Genomic DNA, 17,068 nt, shown 5'->3' on the forward strand with positions numbered 1-17,068 from the left:
CAACTTACTCGTACTTCACAACTAGTTTAAACAGTTTCATCGATTAAACATTTTATAGCAGTTCCAAAAATATTACTGACGCTTATTGTACCTGTTGAAACTTATTTTAAAAATTGTCTACTATTTTACACAAACAACTTTGATCTCTCACATTACTGACAGCAATATTGCTTTTTTTCATTTTAATCTAGGTTGTGTAATGATTCACAAATTAACTATTTATACCTATCATCTAAACCAGCAAAGTATGAGATTTTGCAAAGAGCTTGAAAATAGAAAACTTACATATGTACAAATTTATAGGTAAATATTATTGGTTTTAGAACCAACTGAATGAAATAATACAGATGTGTATAAATCACTGTGGTAGTTCCAGTAATTTATAGATTGCTTACAGCCTGCAAACGAAAACAAGCGAAATTATCTAATTATGAGCAAATTACTGATTCAAAAAGTCAATTAACTGTGGTGATTGATTAATATCAACTCAGGCGATTTTTGTAAATAAAATACAAAATGAAGAGTTAATTAACTATGATCTATTTTCATCGTTTATGTTGATTACTATATTGTGGAAAAAATGGATAGAATAATAGCGAAATTTTACAAAAGTCTGTAAGTTAGATGTTTCGTAATGTACTTTTGAAATAAGATTATCAACTTACTGAAGAATTACAGTTATTTATTTCCCAGTTATATCACTAATCCGCGCCGCTTCGAGGTGTTTCTGGACCCGCAATCGAGACCGCCTTCAGGTTTGTCTTTATGCGAACGCCGCATAAACTAGAAAACCCATAGGCGTCGTACTGGGGCGACGTATGGGTTTATTTCGTAACAGTACATTAATTATTCTAAAATGAATTATGTATACAATTTGGAAAAAATAAGCGTACATTACTTAAATTTCTATGCCTCATGGTATATTTTACTATAAATATTTAGGTAATAACTTTTTGTTATGACGTCATTCATTTTGCAAGAACGACGAAGAGTATAGATTTTAGTTAATATCGCCAAATTTCACTGAATGTTGTTATATATTTTCTTAGATAAATTGTTGATGTTGTTTTTTTTTTGAACTGGTGTAACTAATTAATTTGAAATAAAGACGATTTTTTCCGGCTCCTAGAGTTTTAATTCAAATATAGGAGTATATTTTATAAATATATTCAAATGCTATTTTCGACAGCTTTCAGTTTCTTTGAACTGTTATTTACATTGGCACTTTATGAAAAACCAAATTCAGACATACCTACGACTGTTCTCTAACGCAGTTATTCTAGGTGTTATTTATATAGAAGCTTTTATTAATAAATCTGTAACAGGCGGTTTTTGTTAAAACCGCGATTGACATTAATCACACATGGCAGAACACATAAATGAAAATTCTATTGCCACAAAACATTTTAACTTTCGGAATATAACTGAAAATTAAGATAAATTATCTAACTATTCACTGAACTCCTATAGCGTTGATATCATTTGTTAAAATTTGGTGCTCGTGTTGGATCTAAATATCCTTTTCAGTAAAGTTTATTATTTTTAAATTAAATTATTGTCTTTATGGATTTAATTATAAATACTTCATACGAGTAGATATATGCTTGGATAATGTGAAAAACTATTGTTAATGTTTTATCAACGTTACAAATTTATATTTACAGCGTTGGTCCAAAACCTCAAGCAAATAATTCCAGGAGCTAGAATGTGACAACAGAATTGTGCCTTTCGTGGAATCCGAAATGTTTTTTGTCAGTTTCGTGAATATTACAAGCTTTTGAAATTTGGTAACTATACATCTTTTCAATTTCGACAAAACTTCCCTAGCCCCTGAAGTACAATAAAACATATCCAGTTTTTTTGAAAAATTACAAAATTTGATCTTTCGAATTTTATTTTTTTTTATAAGAACCTTATAAGTTTAAATAAAATTATGTATGTAATGTTAAAGTAAATGCAAAAAAACTTGCTACGCGTATGTTTCAAATGAGTTTTTCCTGTACAAAGTTTTGTGATGACGTCATCAACATTTTTGCAAGGACACATCATTCCCAAAATTTTTGGGAAAATGGAGTGAGCCGTTCCCGATTTGATCAATAACATAAATTGACTCATTCATTAATTTTTTTGAGTCACCCTATATAAGAAGTTCTAAAAATATGAAGTAATGATAAATCACAAGTATAGAGTCATCATATTTTGCACACTTTAGATAAGATTTATTTGACAAATTCACGTCGTCAGTTTTTAGGGGGGTCGTAAACGGATAAATTTTGATTAACAATTTACCATATTTCCGATAACCTCAAAAGGTGTGCAATTTCAAGTCAGTAGTGACAAATTTTCCATTATAACATAAGGTATAATGACAACTTCAAAAATTGTCAAAATTGTCAAAAAAAAAATTCACAGTTAATTTTAGGTCCCCCGGTGTTTTATTTTTGGATAAATTTAAAGTAATTTGATGTTTTGTTGCTGGATGAACTTAAAAAATTCTTTTGAGTTTTTAGTGTTTTACTTTTTACGAATCTAAAAAGGCCTTGAGTGCCGCAGTGTTTGAGTACCCACGGTGTATTATTTTGAAAGCCCATGGAGATTTTTTTGTAAATTATTTAAAAGAATTGTGGAGACTTTGGTGTTCTCTTTTTGGAAAATTCAGACCTGACCTGTTTTTCAGTTAATTTTGGGACCCAGTTTTTTTTTTTGTTTTAATTTAAAACAATCTTGAGGTTCTAGGTATTCCTGTTTGGAAAGAAATTGAAGGTGCTTTGGAGCCTCTAGTGTCTTTTTTACAATAATTTAATTAAATTTCTTACAGGAAAATCTTTGCACATACTAGCCCCGCCCACCCACCTTCTCTTTTCTTAGAGGCCAAAATCAGTTTTATCTTAGCAAATATCGATGGCTAACTTTTACAAAAAATGATAAAAGTCACAAATCAAACTACGTAATTTCTATGTGATATTCTTTCGATGTATAAACATAAATAAACACTTGAGCTTCACATTGTTATTATCTAGTGCTGAAGGACTCTTTATCCCGTTAATTATGTATTTTAAATATATTTTAGATTGTCGTTACGGCGCAAAGACTGTGGGGGTGTTATTTATACCTCTGGTTTTTACTTTACAGCGGTTATCACATAACGAAAAGCGGAAAATCAAATTTTATAATTTTTTTTAAAGAGCTGGATTTGTCGGATTATACTTCGGGCAATTTTTTACTGATCAAATTAAGAACCTCATTTTCGAGAAAATTTGATTATGATCAAATAAGAATAATAATGATCATATCCAACACATCATGTTCCATTGTGGTTTAATTAATAATTTTACTTCTCTGTTTTGAGGAGATAACTCATTCAAATTAAACAAATTTCTACGTGAGATTCTTTCGATGTATAAACATAAACAATCGAAGTTAGGCATGTACACTCTTTTCCGTTGGTTATTTGCTTTGAACATAGTTCATATTGTCCGTATGTCTGTGGATGGCACCTCCTTGGAATTTGTCATTTACACCACTGGTTTATACTATAGGTATAAAGGTTATCAGAAAACAAAAATTGTTTATAATTTTTCAAAGAAGCGGAATTCGTTGACTGTACTTCAGGATCAATTTTTTTAGCATTTAATTGCTTTCAAAATCGGAATATTTTTTCTATTTAATTGTCCAGTATTTTTCTTTCTCCTAAAATGCGCATTTAAAAGTACTTATTTTGATAAATAAGTTACCCCAGATAATTTAAACTGCATACAACAAATCTATCGACATTGTGAAAATCGATAGTATTGAATATCGACGAAGTAAGTGTATGTTTTTAATAAAGGAGTTAAAGAATAAGGAGAAAGTGTATTTAAAACACTTGGGGATTTCTGCCCTTCTCAGGCAATCTTAAAAACTTCCGTTTTAAGAGGGGTAAATTTTCGGTTGAAGATAACGGGAAACTTGAAACACCGAAATATCAATGCAGTTCACATCATTTTGTCTGATCATCGAATTAAAATAAATCATAATACTCATGGACAAAATATCGAGTATTTAGATTAATAATTGCCGCTGGAACTATGAATTCTTGCTCCATCCGGCTTTCCTTTGTTTCTCCAAATGAACGAAATTTTGAAAGGACAATACATGCATTTTCTTCCCAGAAATAATAAACGCTGTGGAGAGCTGGTTTGCAGAGCAAGAAGAAAAGTTGACGTTGAAAAGGAAATATGTACATAGAATAAAAAAATATTTTTATTTTCAAACTGTTTTTTTCTTCTCTGGTAGCTAAGAATTTATCAAAATAGCCTTGTAGTGTAGAATACCACGACCATCTGATACGGGATAAAGTAACAATGTTGTAATAATAAATATTCACAAAATTCCGTGTGTTCTTTCTTCAAAGGAACACACAGAGATTATTTGAAAAGTTATAGTATTATTTAATTTTGCGGTTTTTTTTATAACTCCTATAAGTTGAAAAAAAGATAGGTGAGGAATGTTAAAGTACAAATAATAAAGTATGATATGCGTATATTTCAAGTGCATCACAAAATTTTATGATGACATCAAATTTTAACGAATACACGTGTATCAATTTGAGTAGGTGCAATGTAATTTTCGAGAAAATGGGGTGAGTCGTTCTTCATTTGATCAATTAAATAGATATCCTCATTCATTATTTTGTTTGTGTCATCGGCTATATCGAATTTAAAAAAATATAAATGCATGAATTTAGATCGGATTCATTCAACAAAATTTTGAATGACGTTATCAGTTTTTTTTGAGTAGATAAATAGATAAACAACAATTTACCATGCCTAACACAACCTTAAAATGTTTGCAAAATTTCAGAGCTTTTGGTTTTGCTGTTTCACAAAATGTTATACAATTTTGATTTTTTTCTTCAAAAATCTGAATATCACGATGAAAACTCAACACCGATTCATAAACCACAAGTACAGGTGTATATCATTTTATATAATTGAAATAATATTTACTATTTTAAATTTCGGAAATGACGTCATCCCATTATGGTGGGGGCGTTTTGCCATCCAGGAAAGACGGAAATGGGAGCCAACCTTTTTTTGGTCTAGGGGTCATGAAACGTCGTAAAAACATGAAAGTGGACTCGATTACAATTCGCTTACGCTTGAGAAATAAAAAATGACAGAGTGAAGTGGAAACACGGATTCAGAATCGTCAAGAGAGGTAGGGAAAACTTAAGCGGAACTGGAAAAAGAGGGACCTGAAAGAATCGCGAGATCGCCGTAAGAGTAAAGAGCCAGCGACATATTTATTTTGCATGTTTCAGCAGTAATGATAAAAAATTATAATTATTGTAAAGTAATAGGCGTATCATTCGAAGATGAGCTGAATACTTGACACAACGTTTCCTCCTGTCCAAATCGTTAACTGAATAATAAAAAGTTGCGTAATTTTTTTGTTAATTGTTCTAATGACTAACTCTAAGTGCCCTAACAAAATTCCATCACCAAGTTCCCGCCAATAGTACAATAAATCTTTATGAATTTGGGGTTGGTTATTAACTTATTAAGGTTCGAAAAATTGGCTAGAATGGGTATTTCTTATTCTGTAAGTATTCCTTTGATTTTCATGCTTTCTGAAATATAAAAAGTAACTCTGTCACTAGCTCTTAATCTGTCAGGCCCAGATCAAACGCAACAACATAACAGACATTCCGAGGAAACAATAGGAGGCAGGACTTCACGAAAGGGACCTAACCAATACAACGAAAACAATGGCACACAGGTTAGCATCTTCGAGATGGACGATGACAGTTTTTGATTCGGTATAGCCATAACGGGCGACGGAACCAAAATGCTAAAGTAGATCAATCACCTTCAAGACGTAGGGTGAGGACAAGATTCGCGTTACCTTGATGCAACATGCAACAAGAGGGTTCTTACATGCTCTTTTGCTATATTCTTAACCCTGCTCCTGAAGATGCCACTTACCAAAGTGTGCGAAACGTTGAGCCCAAAAACTCAATTAACATGGTTCAAACCCGGAAAACGATCTTGTATTGATTCCGATCGTGGAAGCCTCCGAAATTAAAGACAGTTCTTCTTTGTTAAATACCTCGTCATATGGGGCATAGAGGAAACGAAAAAGTCAACACTGACTGGTGAGGTTTAATTCTAAAAAGGACTTTACGGGTGAAGATCCGGTTCAAACAATTCCTAAAAGTGTCCATAAGAGATACGTCACAGGCATGATTTCAGCAGAACTGGAACGTAGTGGGTCTGTTCACGGGACCCATCAGTACCCTAAACAAACAGTTGTGCGCTATTAATCTACAACTTCCGAACCGTGCTTCCGGTAGAACGTGTAGAAAGCGACCATGCAGTCACTCGTTGAGGTCAGGAAAAAAAATGAACTTCCAAACTTTGGAATCACATGCTACTACAGATGCGCCTGTAAGTTACAATATACATACTCATATTGGACTTTATCAAAAACACAGAATTCTTATGGGATCATCTTATGCAAAATCACTCCTGAAATTTATAGTGCAACATGTTCTTTTCTCTGTGGTTTAATAATTTGTTACTGTAAAATTTGTATCCATTCTGTAGTGTTGTTAAATAGTTAACTACGAGTAATTAAAAATGTAGTTCAACTACTATCGGTGAAGTTAACTACGTATTTAACTACATTTAACTATATTTTTTACTACATTTTTAATTACACTCTTGAATAGTCTCTTTTTAATCCGCCTCACTGTAAGGTTGGATTACCGGACCAGGTAAAATCTTCTTGTTCAGTTGCTCAGTTCAGTTCAACCTGTTGAAAACCTTGAAAACTGTGTCCTGCGTCTAATTCAATTTTGCCATAGAAAATAATTTGCCACCTATCTTTAAATTAGAGTTTTTTAAAATATTTGAAATGAATGGTGACAAAATTAAAGCGACGCGCCAATTTTGCCACGGAAGTCAAGGCATTATAAACGGTTGCAATAAATCAACCACTAACTTTTTAACACATATAAGGGTAAGTCAAGTCCAATTTTGATTTTTTAACATTTAAAAACAAATTTTAATCAATTTATTTATTTTAGGAGTAAGTTTCAGAGAAAACATCCAAATAAAGTGGACCTTTTGAACAAAAGCCAAAGCTAAAAGCCCGCCAATAATTCCTTTACCGAAATTATAGGACAACCTCCAAATAAAATTAGTAAAGCTGCAAAGTTCATTTTTTTTGCGGCAGCATTAGTCTATTCGAATAGAAAAGCAATTTCTTTTGATCAGGTAAAGGATTATTTGTATATTTGATTTGCCATGAAAATTAAGGTCAATTAGAAATACAGTATAACCTCGATAATCCGAATTTTGAATTGAATAACAACTTCATAACTGCTCTAAACAAATTTCAAGAAATAAACCTTAATTTTCCTAAACAGAAATAAAGTATTCTTAACATTGGAAAAAATATTACTCCGTAACCATTAACCACGCTATATTTTTGGAATCAACACGTCGGGATCTATATCCCTGAAATTAATCAGAATTTTTAGATGAATTTTTCAAAAATGAAATTTCCCATTATGTATTCGTATTACCTCCCTTGTGCGAATTTCGACCCATTCTCGACGATTTTCGAAACTTAACTAAATATTTCCATGTAGATCTTGGGCCGCAGAAGTCACTTCTGGCTTCATTTCACAGATAACTTAAACCGTTTTTCCAAAATCGTCCATTGAAATATCGCAACTTTCAAAAATTACAAAAAATTCGAATTTCACACCGAATTTTTCGAAAATATTGCTCCGTTACTATATACATGCTACATTTTTGGAATAAGCACGTCGGGATATACATATCTCTGAATTTTTTCAGAATTTTTAGATAACCTTTGCAAAAATGAAATTTTACGCTATGGTAGTATTTGCCAAATAAACTACCTTCTAAGAAAATAAGGCTGGTGGGCTAGTACTTGCTAAAAATAAAAACACTTAAAAATAAAAAAATGACGAATTGAAAAATTGGATAAATGAGAAATCGGAAAATTATACTACTGTTTAATCGGAAAATCAAAAACTGAAAAATTGAAAAAAAAAAACAAATCTCATAAAATCAAATTCTAAATTCCAGTTTTCTTTTTTTTAGTTTTTTTATTTTTCAACTTTTGAATATTTCATTTGATAATTTGTTTGACAATTTAGCAGTTTTTATTCCAATCTTTTGATTTTTTAAGTTTTAACTTCACATTTTTGCAATTTTTTTATTTTTCATTTTTCAAGTTCTCAAGTTAAGATTTTTCCTTTTCACGATTTGTAATTTTTCGATTTTTTAACTAAAAAGAACAAATTTATTCGAACCGAAATTTTTAAAAATCAACAAATAATCCAAAAACTGAAAATTAGAAACAAAATTTTCATATGTTTTAAAGTTACGGTAAATATGGCAATCGGTGATCAAAATTACCTTCTACTCCCTTCCAAAAACTCGACGACAAAAAATCAAAAATCAAAAATCGAAAATTAAAAACAATAAACATCTGTTTTCTCGAAATTTTTAAAAATCAAATAACTGAGAAATCGGAAAACTGCCAAAATTGTAAAATTAAAAAATCGAAGTTTTTTTCAGTTGCCCAGAGGAATCAAAATCGAAAGATGGATCGAAAAGTTGAAAATTTAAAAACCGAGAAATTGAAAAATTTGAAAGTTGAAAAATCGAAAAACTGAAAAAATGCGTAGTACTCGCTTTGGCAAATGATCTACTCTCTAAAAAAAAAAAAGGCGGGGGGGTGGGGCTAGCACTTGTCAAATAACCTACCCTCTAAGAAAATAAAAGACTGGGCTAGTATTTGCCAAAATAAGACTCTTTTTGACGAATGACCTACTTTTCTAAGAAAATAAAGAATAGGTCATCTGCCAAAATCAGTCTTATCTTGGCAAATATGAGACTGATTTTTGCAAATGACATATCCCCAAAGAAACTAAGGGTGGGTGGGCGGGGCTAGTACTCGTTAAGATAAGACTGATTTTGGAGATGACCCACTCTTCAAGGAAAATAAAGGGTGGGTGGGCGGGGCTAATACCTTTTCTTAGAAGACTAGGTCATTTGCCAAAATAAGTCTTATTTTGGCAAATACTAGCCTGGCCCATCCGCTTTTTATTTTCTTAGAGAGTAGGTTATTTGGCAAATACTAGCAAATTTCGATCCATTTTCGACGATTTTCTAAATTTAACTAAATACTTTTTCTTGTAGATTTCGGGGCGCTGAAGACAACTCCGGCCTCATTTCTTTGATAACTTCAACCATTGAAATATCACAATTTTTAAACCACCACTGCAGATATTTGGTCAAAAAATTGATACCAAAACTCTTAAAAGGAAATCTTTTGTTTTGGCTTATAGGAGCTTGCTTTTATAGCAGTTAAGGAATTCATAAATAAAATCTTTTAAATTATAAATTCCGCTGTCGTGTATGATTTCCTACATTCTGACGAGTACATATCATAAGTTGATTCTGGACTAGTAGTAAATAATAAAAAAAATAATAATAATAATAATTAAATATTCTCAAGATTAAATTGGTAATATTCTGCACAACACACACCAATAATTTATTAGCGATATTAGTAAAATTAGCGGTATTGTAACTGATAATGTCAAAAAAATTTTGTAAAGCTTTTAAATTTTTTTCAAACGAAAATACCAATGAAAATGAGTCTAGCTCATCTCAAATAGAAGTAGGAAACGAAACAGAAGAAGATGACGTTTAGGTTGATGATTTGAATTTCATTTTATTAAACAGCGAATACTATTTGGATGATATTATACATTTACCTAAACAATTTAAATATTGCTCACACACGTTAAATTAAATAGCAAGAGTTGAGATACATAAAACCGTATCTAATAGCTCTGGTAATCTTAAAAAAAATTATCATAGTATTTTTGGCAAACTATCAGCGATTTGGAATGCTAGCTAAAGATCTACGATTTTGTAGGCCATTGAGGAATACTATAGTAAAAAAATATCAGACCTTATATTTATGCAACTGTCTCATACCAGTCTTTAAGATGAATTGGATCGGATCATCAAAGATTTATTGATCTTTTAGATGATCCAAAATCTCCATTATTTAAATGTGGATAATTTTTTGACTTCATGCCGTCAAAAAATCTTGAAATATCTAATACCAATAGTTCTCAGATAGAAGTATCAGAATTTTTCCAAAGACGTTATGATGTTAAAAAAAATTTCCAAATATTTTAAAGATGTGTTACTTCCGTCATCAGCGCCTGTTGAGAGAATTTCTAGTTCTGGTGGGAAAACCCTAACACCATCAAGGAATAAATTAGATGACGATTTGAATCATTCTTATTGTCACGAAATAAACCCGTATGTGTTTCTTCTAGTATGTAGATTGACTCATCGGCCGGTCGAAGCGGCGTTCGCTAAAGAAAGGCCTGGAAGCGAAAGTCGCGATGGATTCGAGAAAGACCTCGATTGCGAAACATCGAGAAGGGAATATGGGGGTAAGTGGAGACCACCTTCGGGAACGAGATTATTCAGACGAGTCGACTCCAACGACTGTTAAGAAGAGCCAGACAAGTCGGGTCGAGATTATTTTGTACATAATCGCTGTAATAGTTAATCGTGTAAATTCGAGTTATAAAGAAATAAATTGTCGAGTTTAACCCACGCCGATTTTAATCACCGATTATCGTAACATTATTTTAAAAACATAACAAAGAGTAGTTGTAGTTGAAGTTAACTGCTTATTTGAAAGTACTTTTAAGAGCACTGATTCTGTCTCAAAAATTCCAAAATTACGAGCAGGATTGCTGTGGAAATACCATATTATCTGTCAACAAATTTAGACTGGGGGGCGTGGAGTTCAGGATACTTTAAATTCAAATCCGCGGCGTCTCATTTTTTTTTTGTATTATTTTAAAACGGCCATTTAATTTCTCCAAATTTTTTAAGCCAAAGTAACGTTGATTACATTATACATATTTAAATTTGTCACTAATAAAATAATACTACTCAGTTACTCAGTATAACGTACAAGTATTCTTCAGTTAGTGACCATTATGAATAATAATAATAATAATAATAATATTATAACATAATCTTTTTTTTTAAACGTCATTACTATAAAAACCACCAAAAAAAAAATGTGAAAACGTGAAGAGTACTCATTCACTAATTTTCTGTAAACTGGAAGTGGTTTTTACTGAAATAAAGATCGCAAAACTCGATTGGATCGTTATAAAAAACTAACTTTCGTGCATCTTTCAATATAGCAATTTTTTCCACATCCAGCTTTTATAATGAAGACAGCTAAGCTCATAAATATTTATTCACGTGTGGTTATGTTAAATTTATTTCCTTCGAAAATAGAATCAAATCTTGCAATGACATCGAAATGTATTAACCCAAAACAATAGACTTAACCTCGTGCTAATAATAAAACAACACGATTGATAGACATTCCCAGCGAAGTTTATAATATTCATGTTTCGTAGTAATCAATATTTTCACAAATTAATAAATAACGCAAAACTCAGAAGCAATATTTGGCGTTTTTTTAGCTTGTTAATTAGTAATTTAAACAAATGGAGGAGTGTTGAATTCTTTTCAAGCCAAGGAAAATTAGGTTTTCATGTTTATTTAAAGAGCGTGAAATAGATGTGTATTTATAAGACTTTTCACAACGTAACAGAAATTTTAAATATTCATTGTAAACATCAATTAAAAGAACACTTACTGCTCAAACCCCCGTCTGTTCCTTGCGAACCCATTGTAGATTGTTTCAAGTATTCTTCCTCGAGTTGTGCATCTTAATTAAAAGTTTAAGACCGTGGCTAAATTCCAAACGCTATATTTAAACACCTGTTTTCAACTCTTGACTTTTTTCATGAGGTATTGTTTTTTCCGTTCGTCGTACCACCATCATCAACCGTCTACAATGCAAAGCATATTCCGGTCATTTCCTTCCGATTTAAACTTAACCCACGTCCAGCTTTCTTCGAGAAAGTTGTCACCTAACGTGCATTTTAAACGCAGCGCCGTCTCCCAGGTATCGAACGAAAATTTTTAATTGATGACGCCTCCAGAAAGCCAATTTTCCTCCAGTTTTCCACCCAACACACTTTCCACACAAACATCTAACCATGCACTGCGGTGGGCGCCTTTTTTTCCGTAACTAGCACGCGGCGTCGTTACGTCACGAGTCCTGCAGCCTCACTCACTGCGGCGGCGCCCAGCGTCGCCTAGATAATCGAGATTAAAACAATAGCTTCGGCTTTTATTAAAGTCGGAAGATTTATTCAGCACTGAATGCTTCCGAGTGACATAATTACCAACATAATTAACTCAAGAAACAAACAATGCCGGCTTTATTTCATCAACCCCTTTTCACTTGAGAAATATTATAGCTTTTTTTTTAATACGGCGATCGTAATTTTCAACGTGGAATTATAGGACTCTTCAGGAACACCGAGTTTCATTTGTTTTATGGTAAGGACCTCACGGAAGTCATTATTACGACATAAATTTTCCGGTAAAAAATAAAATGGGACGGGGATATGTAGGTCATGCAGGTGATAAAAATATACCCAGAACTCTACAACTGTAATGTAATCACCTATACAATGAGAAAATTTCTTTGCTGCACTTTACCTCTTCCGCATAAATTTTAAAATGTGATTGGTTGTTTCGTACGTACATTACTAAGCTTTACCAACCTTACAAATGTAACAGAATTACCTAATTAGACTAATCAATTTTTTTGGGAAAACTCTCAACATTATTAAAAACTGTGCAACCTTATTTACTTCAAATTTCAGAGGAACTATTTGGGTACGCCGTTCTGACGTTTTCATTATAATCTTAGAGTTTATATAACTTGAGAATAATGCAGCTTGTAAAAACGTGAAATTTATTTTTTGAAATTTTGTTGTAGTTCTTCTTAAAAAAAATACAACCTATACGAGAGCTCGCTTTGTATGAAGATAATACAGTATTTTGATGTGAAACAAAAACCTACTTGTAGAGAATTTTATTGCGCATTGAGCTGAATTTCTTATTTGCTTTTAAAATTATGACTTTTTGAGATAATTTTAATTGTAAACTTGTGTGTACGGCTCAGAAGGATAGCCTTAATAATTATCAAATCCATGTAACAGGATATTTTTCAATAAAAATTTATTCTGTATTTCTGTGGACTGAGTTCATTAAATTTAAAAAATATTTTTTTAGTTATAACTGTAACACCACTCATCTTTTTTGCTGTTTTAAACTGATGGTCTATATTTATTTTTTAAGATCATGCTATAACGTAAACTTAAAAATGTGGGTGGATTATTAAAATGTACATAAAGTTACATACTTAACCATCTTTTAACTATCTTCAGACAGACGGAAACGGGAGACCACTTTTTTCGTACTCTAGAGGTCATGACACGTCGACAAAATATGAAAGTGGCAATTCGTCCACGATTACTATGCTAATTTTTGAAAAATCTGGATTTATTTACTTTCGACCAATTTTGAGTGTTTCGGTTTCATAAATTTTCATTCTTTCAACTTTTTCAATTTCTCGACTTCCAATTTTTCCAGTTGTTCGTTTCGAGATTACAATTTTTCATTTTTTGAAGTTCTTGAATCTAATTTTTTATTGTCACGATTTTTGAATTTTCATTTTCATATTTTTAACCTTTGATTTTTCGTTTCCTTGATTTTACAATTTTTACAGTTTTCCAATTTTTCAATTTCTTTAATTTTTCATTTCGTCAAATTTTCGATTTGAAATTTTTCGTTTCGCTTTATTGTTTTCTTAATTTTCCTATTTTTCCTTATTTTTTCAGTTTTTCAGTTTTTCAATGTCCTGATTCTATAATTTTTTTTCAGTGTGAAAATTTTCGGTACTTGGATTTTAGAATTTTTGTTCGTTTTTTGATTTTACAATTTTTCGATCTTTAAGTTTCTCAATTTTTAAACTTTCGCATTTTTAATTTTTTGTTTCTTCATTTTTCAGTTCTTGACTTCCAATTTTTAGTTCTTTGAAAGTTTTTGTTTTGTACTTTACCTTTTTACATTTTTGATTTTGCGAGATTTAAATTTTTTTGATTAGATAAATTGAAAAATCGAAAATTAGAAAAATCGGAAAATAAAAAATCAAAAAACTCGGAAATCGCAAAAAAAATGAAAAAGCGAACAACAAAATGCAAAAATGGAAAATCGAAGATTGAATAACTGAAAATCCCGAAACAAAAAAATTGAAAAAAAATGCGTAAGTTGGAAAGTCGAAACTCCAAAAATTACTAATCGAAAATCAGAAGAAACGAAAAATTGAAAGAACATGAAACTAGAAAAATGTTCAATTGGAAAAATGAAAAATTCAAAAACCTGAGGGTTGAAAAATCGACAAATTGAAAAATTCAAAAACTGAAAAATTTCACATTGAGATCGAATAATTAAACAAATAAAGAAAATAAAAAACTAAAACGAAAAATTGCATTATCAAAAAATGGAAAAAATCAGAAGTTGGCACATTGAAAAATTGAAAAATTTAAACCTGAAAACTGGAAAAATTAATAATAATAATAATAATAAATAATATAAACAAACAAGAAAAATGAAAAACGAAAAAATTGCGAACCGAAAAATTGAAAGAATATGAAACTGGAAAAATCTAAAATTGAAAAAATTCAAACTCAAAAATTTCAGAGCTGAAAAATCAAAAACTACAGATCGAAAAATTGAAAAATCAAAAAAATGAAAAATTTCACTTTAAAAAAAGAAAAATTATTTAGTCAGAACACTGAAGAACAAAAAAATTGAAAAAATAAAGAAAATAAAAAATAGAAGCGAAAAATTACAAATCGGAAATTTAAAGAAGAGAGAAATTAAAGAATCGAAAAATTGAAAACTCGAGAAATTCTAAATCGAAGAATTGCAAAATGTACTAATTGAAGAAAAGGAAAAAATAAAAATTTGAAAAAACAAAAAATTACAAATCGAAACATTGAAAAATTAAAATTGAAAACTCGAGAAACTCATCTGAAAATAAAAGAATTTAAAAGCGGGAAAATGGAAACACTGAAAAATTGTAAACCGAAAAATTGAAGAAATCAAAAATTCAAAGAACATGAAACTGGAAAAATTTAAAACTGAAAAAATGAAAAATTCAAAAGTCTGAGGATTGAAAAATCGAAAAATTGCAAATCGAAAAATTGAAAAATGCAAAAACTGAAAAATTTCACGTTGAGAAAAGAATAATTATAAAATCATCACTTTGAAATACCGAAAAATTGAAAAAATAAAGAAAAATAAAAAACCGAAACGAAAAATAGTAAAACTCCTGAAATTTTAAATCGAAGATTTGCAAAATCTACAAACTGATGAAATAAGAAAAATGAAAAATTGAAAAAATAAAAAATTACAAATCGAAATATTGAAAAATCGGTTAATTGAATAAATAAAAGAAATAAAAATCTAAAACGAAAAATTGCATAATCAAAAAATTGACAAATTCAGAAGCCTTAAAAACTCATAAATTGAAAAATTTTAACTTGAAAACTCGAACAATTGTAAAACGAAAATCTAAAGAAACAAAAAAATAAAAAACTAAACAATTGCAAACCTAAAAATTGAAAGAATATGAAACTGGAAAAATCTAAAATTGAAAAAATTCAAAATCAAAAATCTCAGCTGAAAAATCAAAAATGACTGACCGAAAAATTGAAAAATCCAAAAACTGAAAAATTTCACATTAAAAAAAGAAAAATTGTAGAATTTAGAATATTGAAAAACCGAACAATTGAAGAAATAAAGAAAATAAAAAATTGAAACAAAAAATTACAAACCGGAAATTTGAAAAAAAGAAAAAAGTTAAAGAATCGAAAAATTGAAAAAATAAAGAAAAAAACAAACTGAAAAATACTAAATCGAATATTTGAAAAATTAAAATTGAAAGCTCGGGAAACTATACGAAAAATTGTAAAATGAAGAATATGAAACTGGAAAAATCTAAAATTGAAAAATGAAAAATTCAAAAATCTAGGGGTTAAAAAATCGAAAAATCGCATATCAAAATATTGAAAAATTTTACACTGAAAAAAGAAAAATCATAAAATCAAACATTGAAAACCGAAAAATTGAAAAAATAATTCATAAAAACTAAAACGAAAAATAACAAGTCGAAAATTTGAAGAAATGAAAAATTAAAGAATCGAAAAATTGAAAAAGAAAAAATTGGAAATTCGAGAAATTTCAAATGGAAGAATTGCAAAATCTAAAAATTGAAGAAATTTAAAAAATGAGAAATTGAAAAAACAAAAAAAATCGAAACATTGAAAAATTCAAATTCGAAAACTCGTGAAACTCAGTACGAAAAATTGCAAAATCTGAAAATTAAAGAATTAAAAGTTGGAAAATTGAAAAACTGAAAAATTTAAACTTGAGAACTTAAAAAATTGCAAACCGCAAATCTGCACAAACAAAAAAAAAAGAAAAATTGAAAGAACATGAAACTGGAAAAATCTAAAATTGAAAAAATCAAATGATTGAAAAATTGAAAAATTGCAGATCGAAAAATTGAAAAACCCAAAAACTGAAACTTCATATTGAGAAAAGGAAAATTATAAAATCAGAACATTGAAAAATTGAAAAAATAACGAAAAATTGGAAAATTAAGAAAATAAAAAACGGAAACGAAAAGTTACAAATCGAAAATTTACGAAATGAAAAATTAAAGAATCGAAAAATTGAAAACTCGGGAAATTTTAAATCGAAGAATTGTAAAGCAAAGATGTGAAAAATTAAAATTGTAAACTCGGGAAACTTAATACGAAAAATTGCTTAATCTAAAACTTGGAAAATTCACAAGTTGGAAAATTGAAAAACTGAAAAATTTAAACTTGAAGACTCAAAAGATTACAAACCGCAAACCAGAAAATTGAAGAAACGAAAAGTTGAAAGAATATGAGATCGGAAAAATCCAAAAATTGAAAAATGAAAAATTCAAAAATCTAATAAGGGTTAACAACTCGAAAAATTGCAGATCCAAATACTAAACAATTTCACACTGAAAAAAGAAA

The 17,068-nt window shown here is 29.9% G+C and overlaps 1 protein-coding gene across 1 annotated transcript in view; it reads right to left on the reverse strand.

The window, feature by feature from the left end:
- The window catches only part of LOC135136327 (uncharacterized), a 47,541-nt gene extending 35,349 nt beyond the window's left edge, over positions 1-12,192 (reverse strand). The window contains exon 1 of the mRNA XM_064065556.1: positions 11,734-12,192. Coding sequence (XP_063921626.1) covers positions 11,734-11,767 — 34 coding nt within the window. The 5' untranslated portion in view covers positions 11,768-12,192. The remainder of the gene's footprint in view (positions 1-11,733) is intronic.
- Between the last annotated feature and the right edge of the window lie 4,876 nt (positions 12,193-17,068).

This window comes from Zophobas morio, unplaced genomic scaffold (genome assembly GCF_036711695.1).
Source record: "Zophobas morio isolate AGI-343-1 ecotype UQ-CSIRO unplaced genomic scaffold, CSIRO_AGI_Zmor_V1 ptg000026l, whole genome shotgun sequence".
Lineage (NCBI taxonomy): Eukaryota > Metazoa > Arthropoda > Insecta > Coleoptera > Tenebrionidae > Zophobas > Zophobas morio.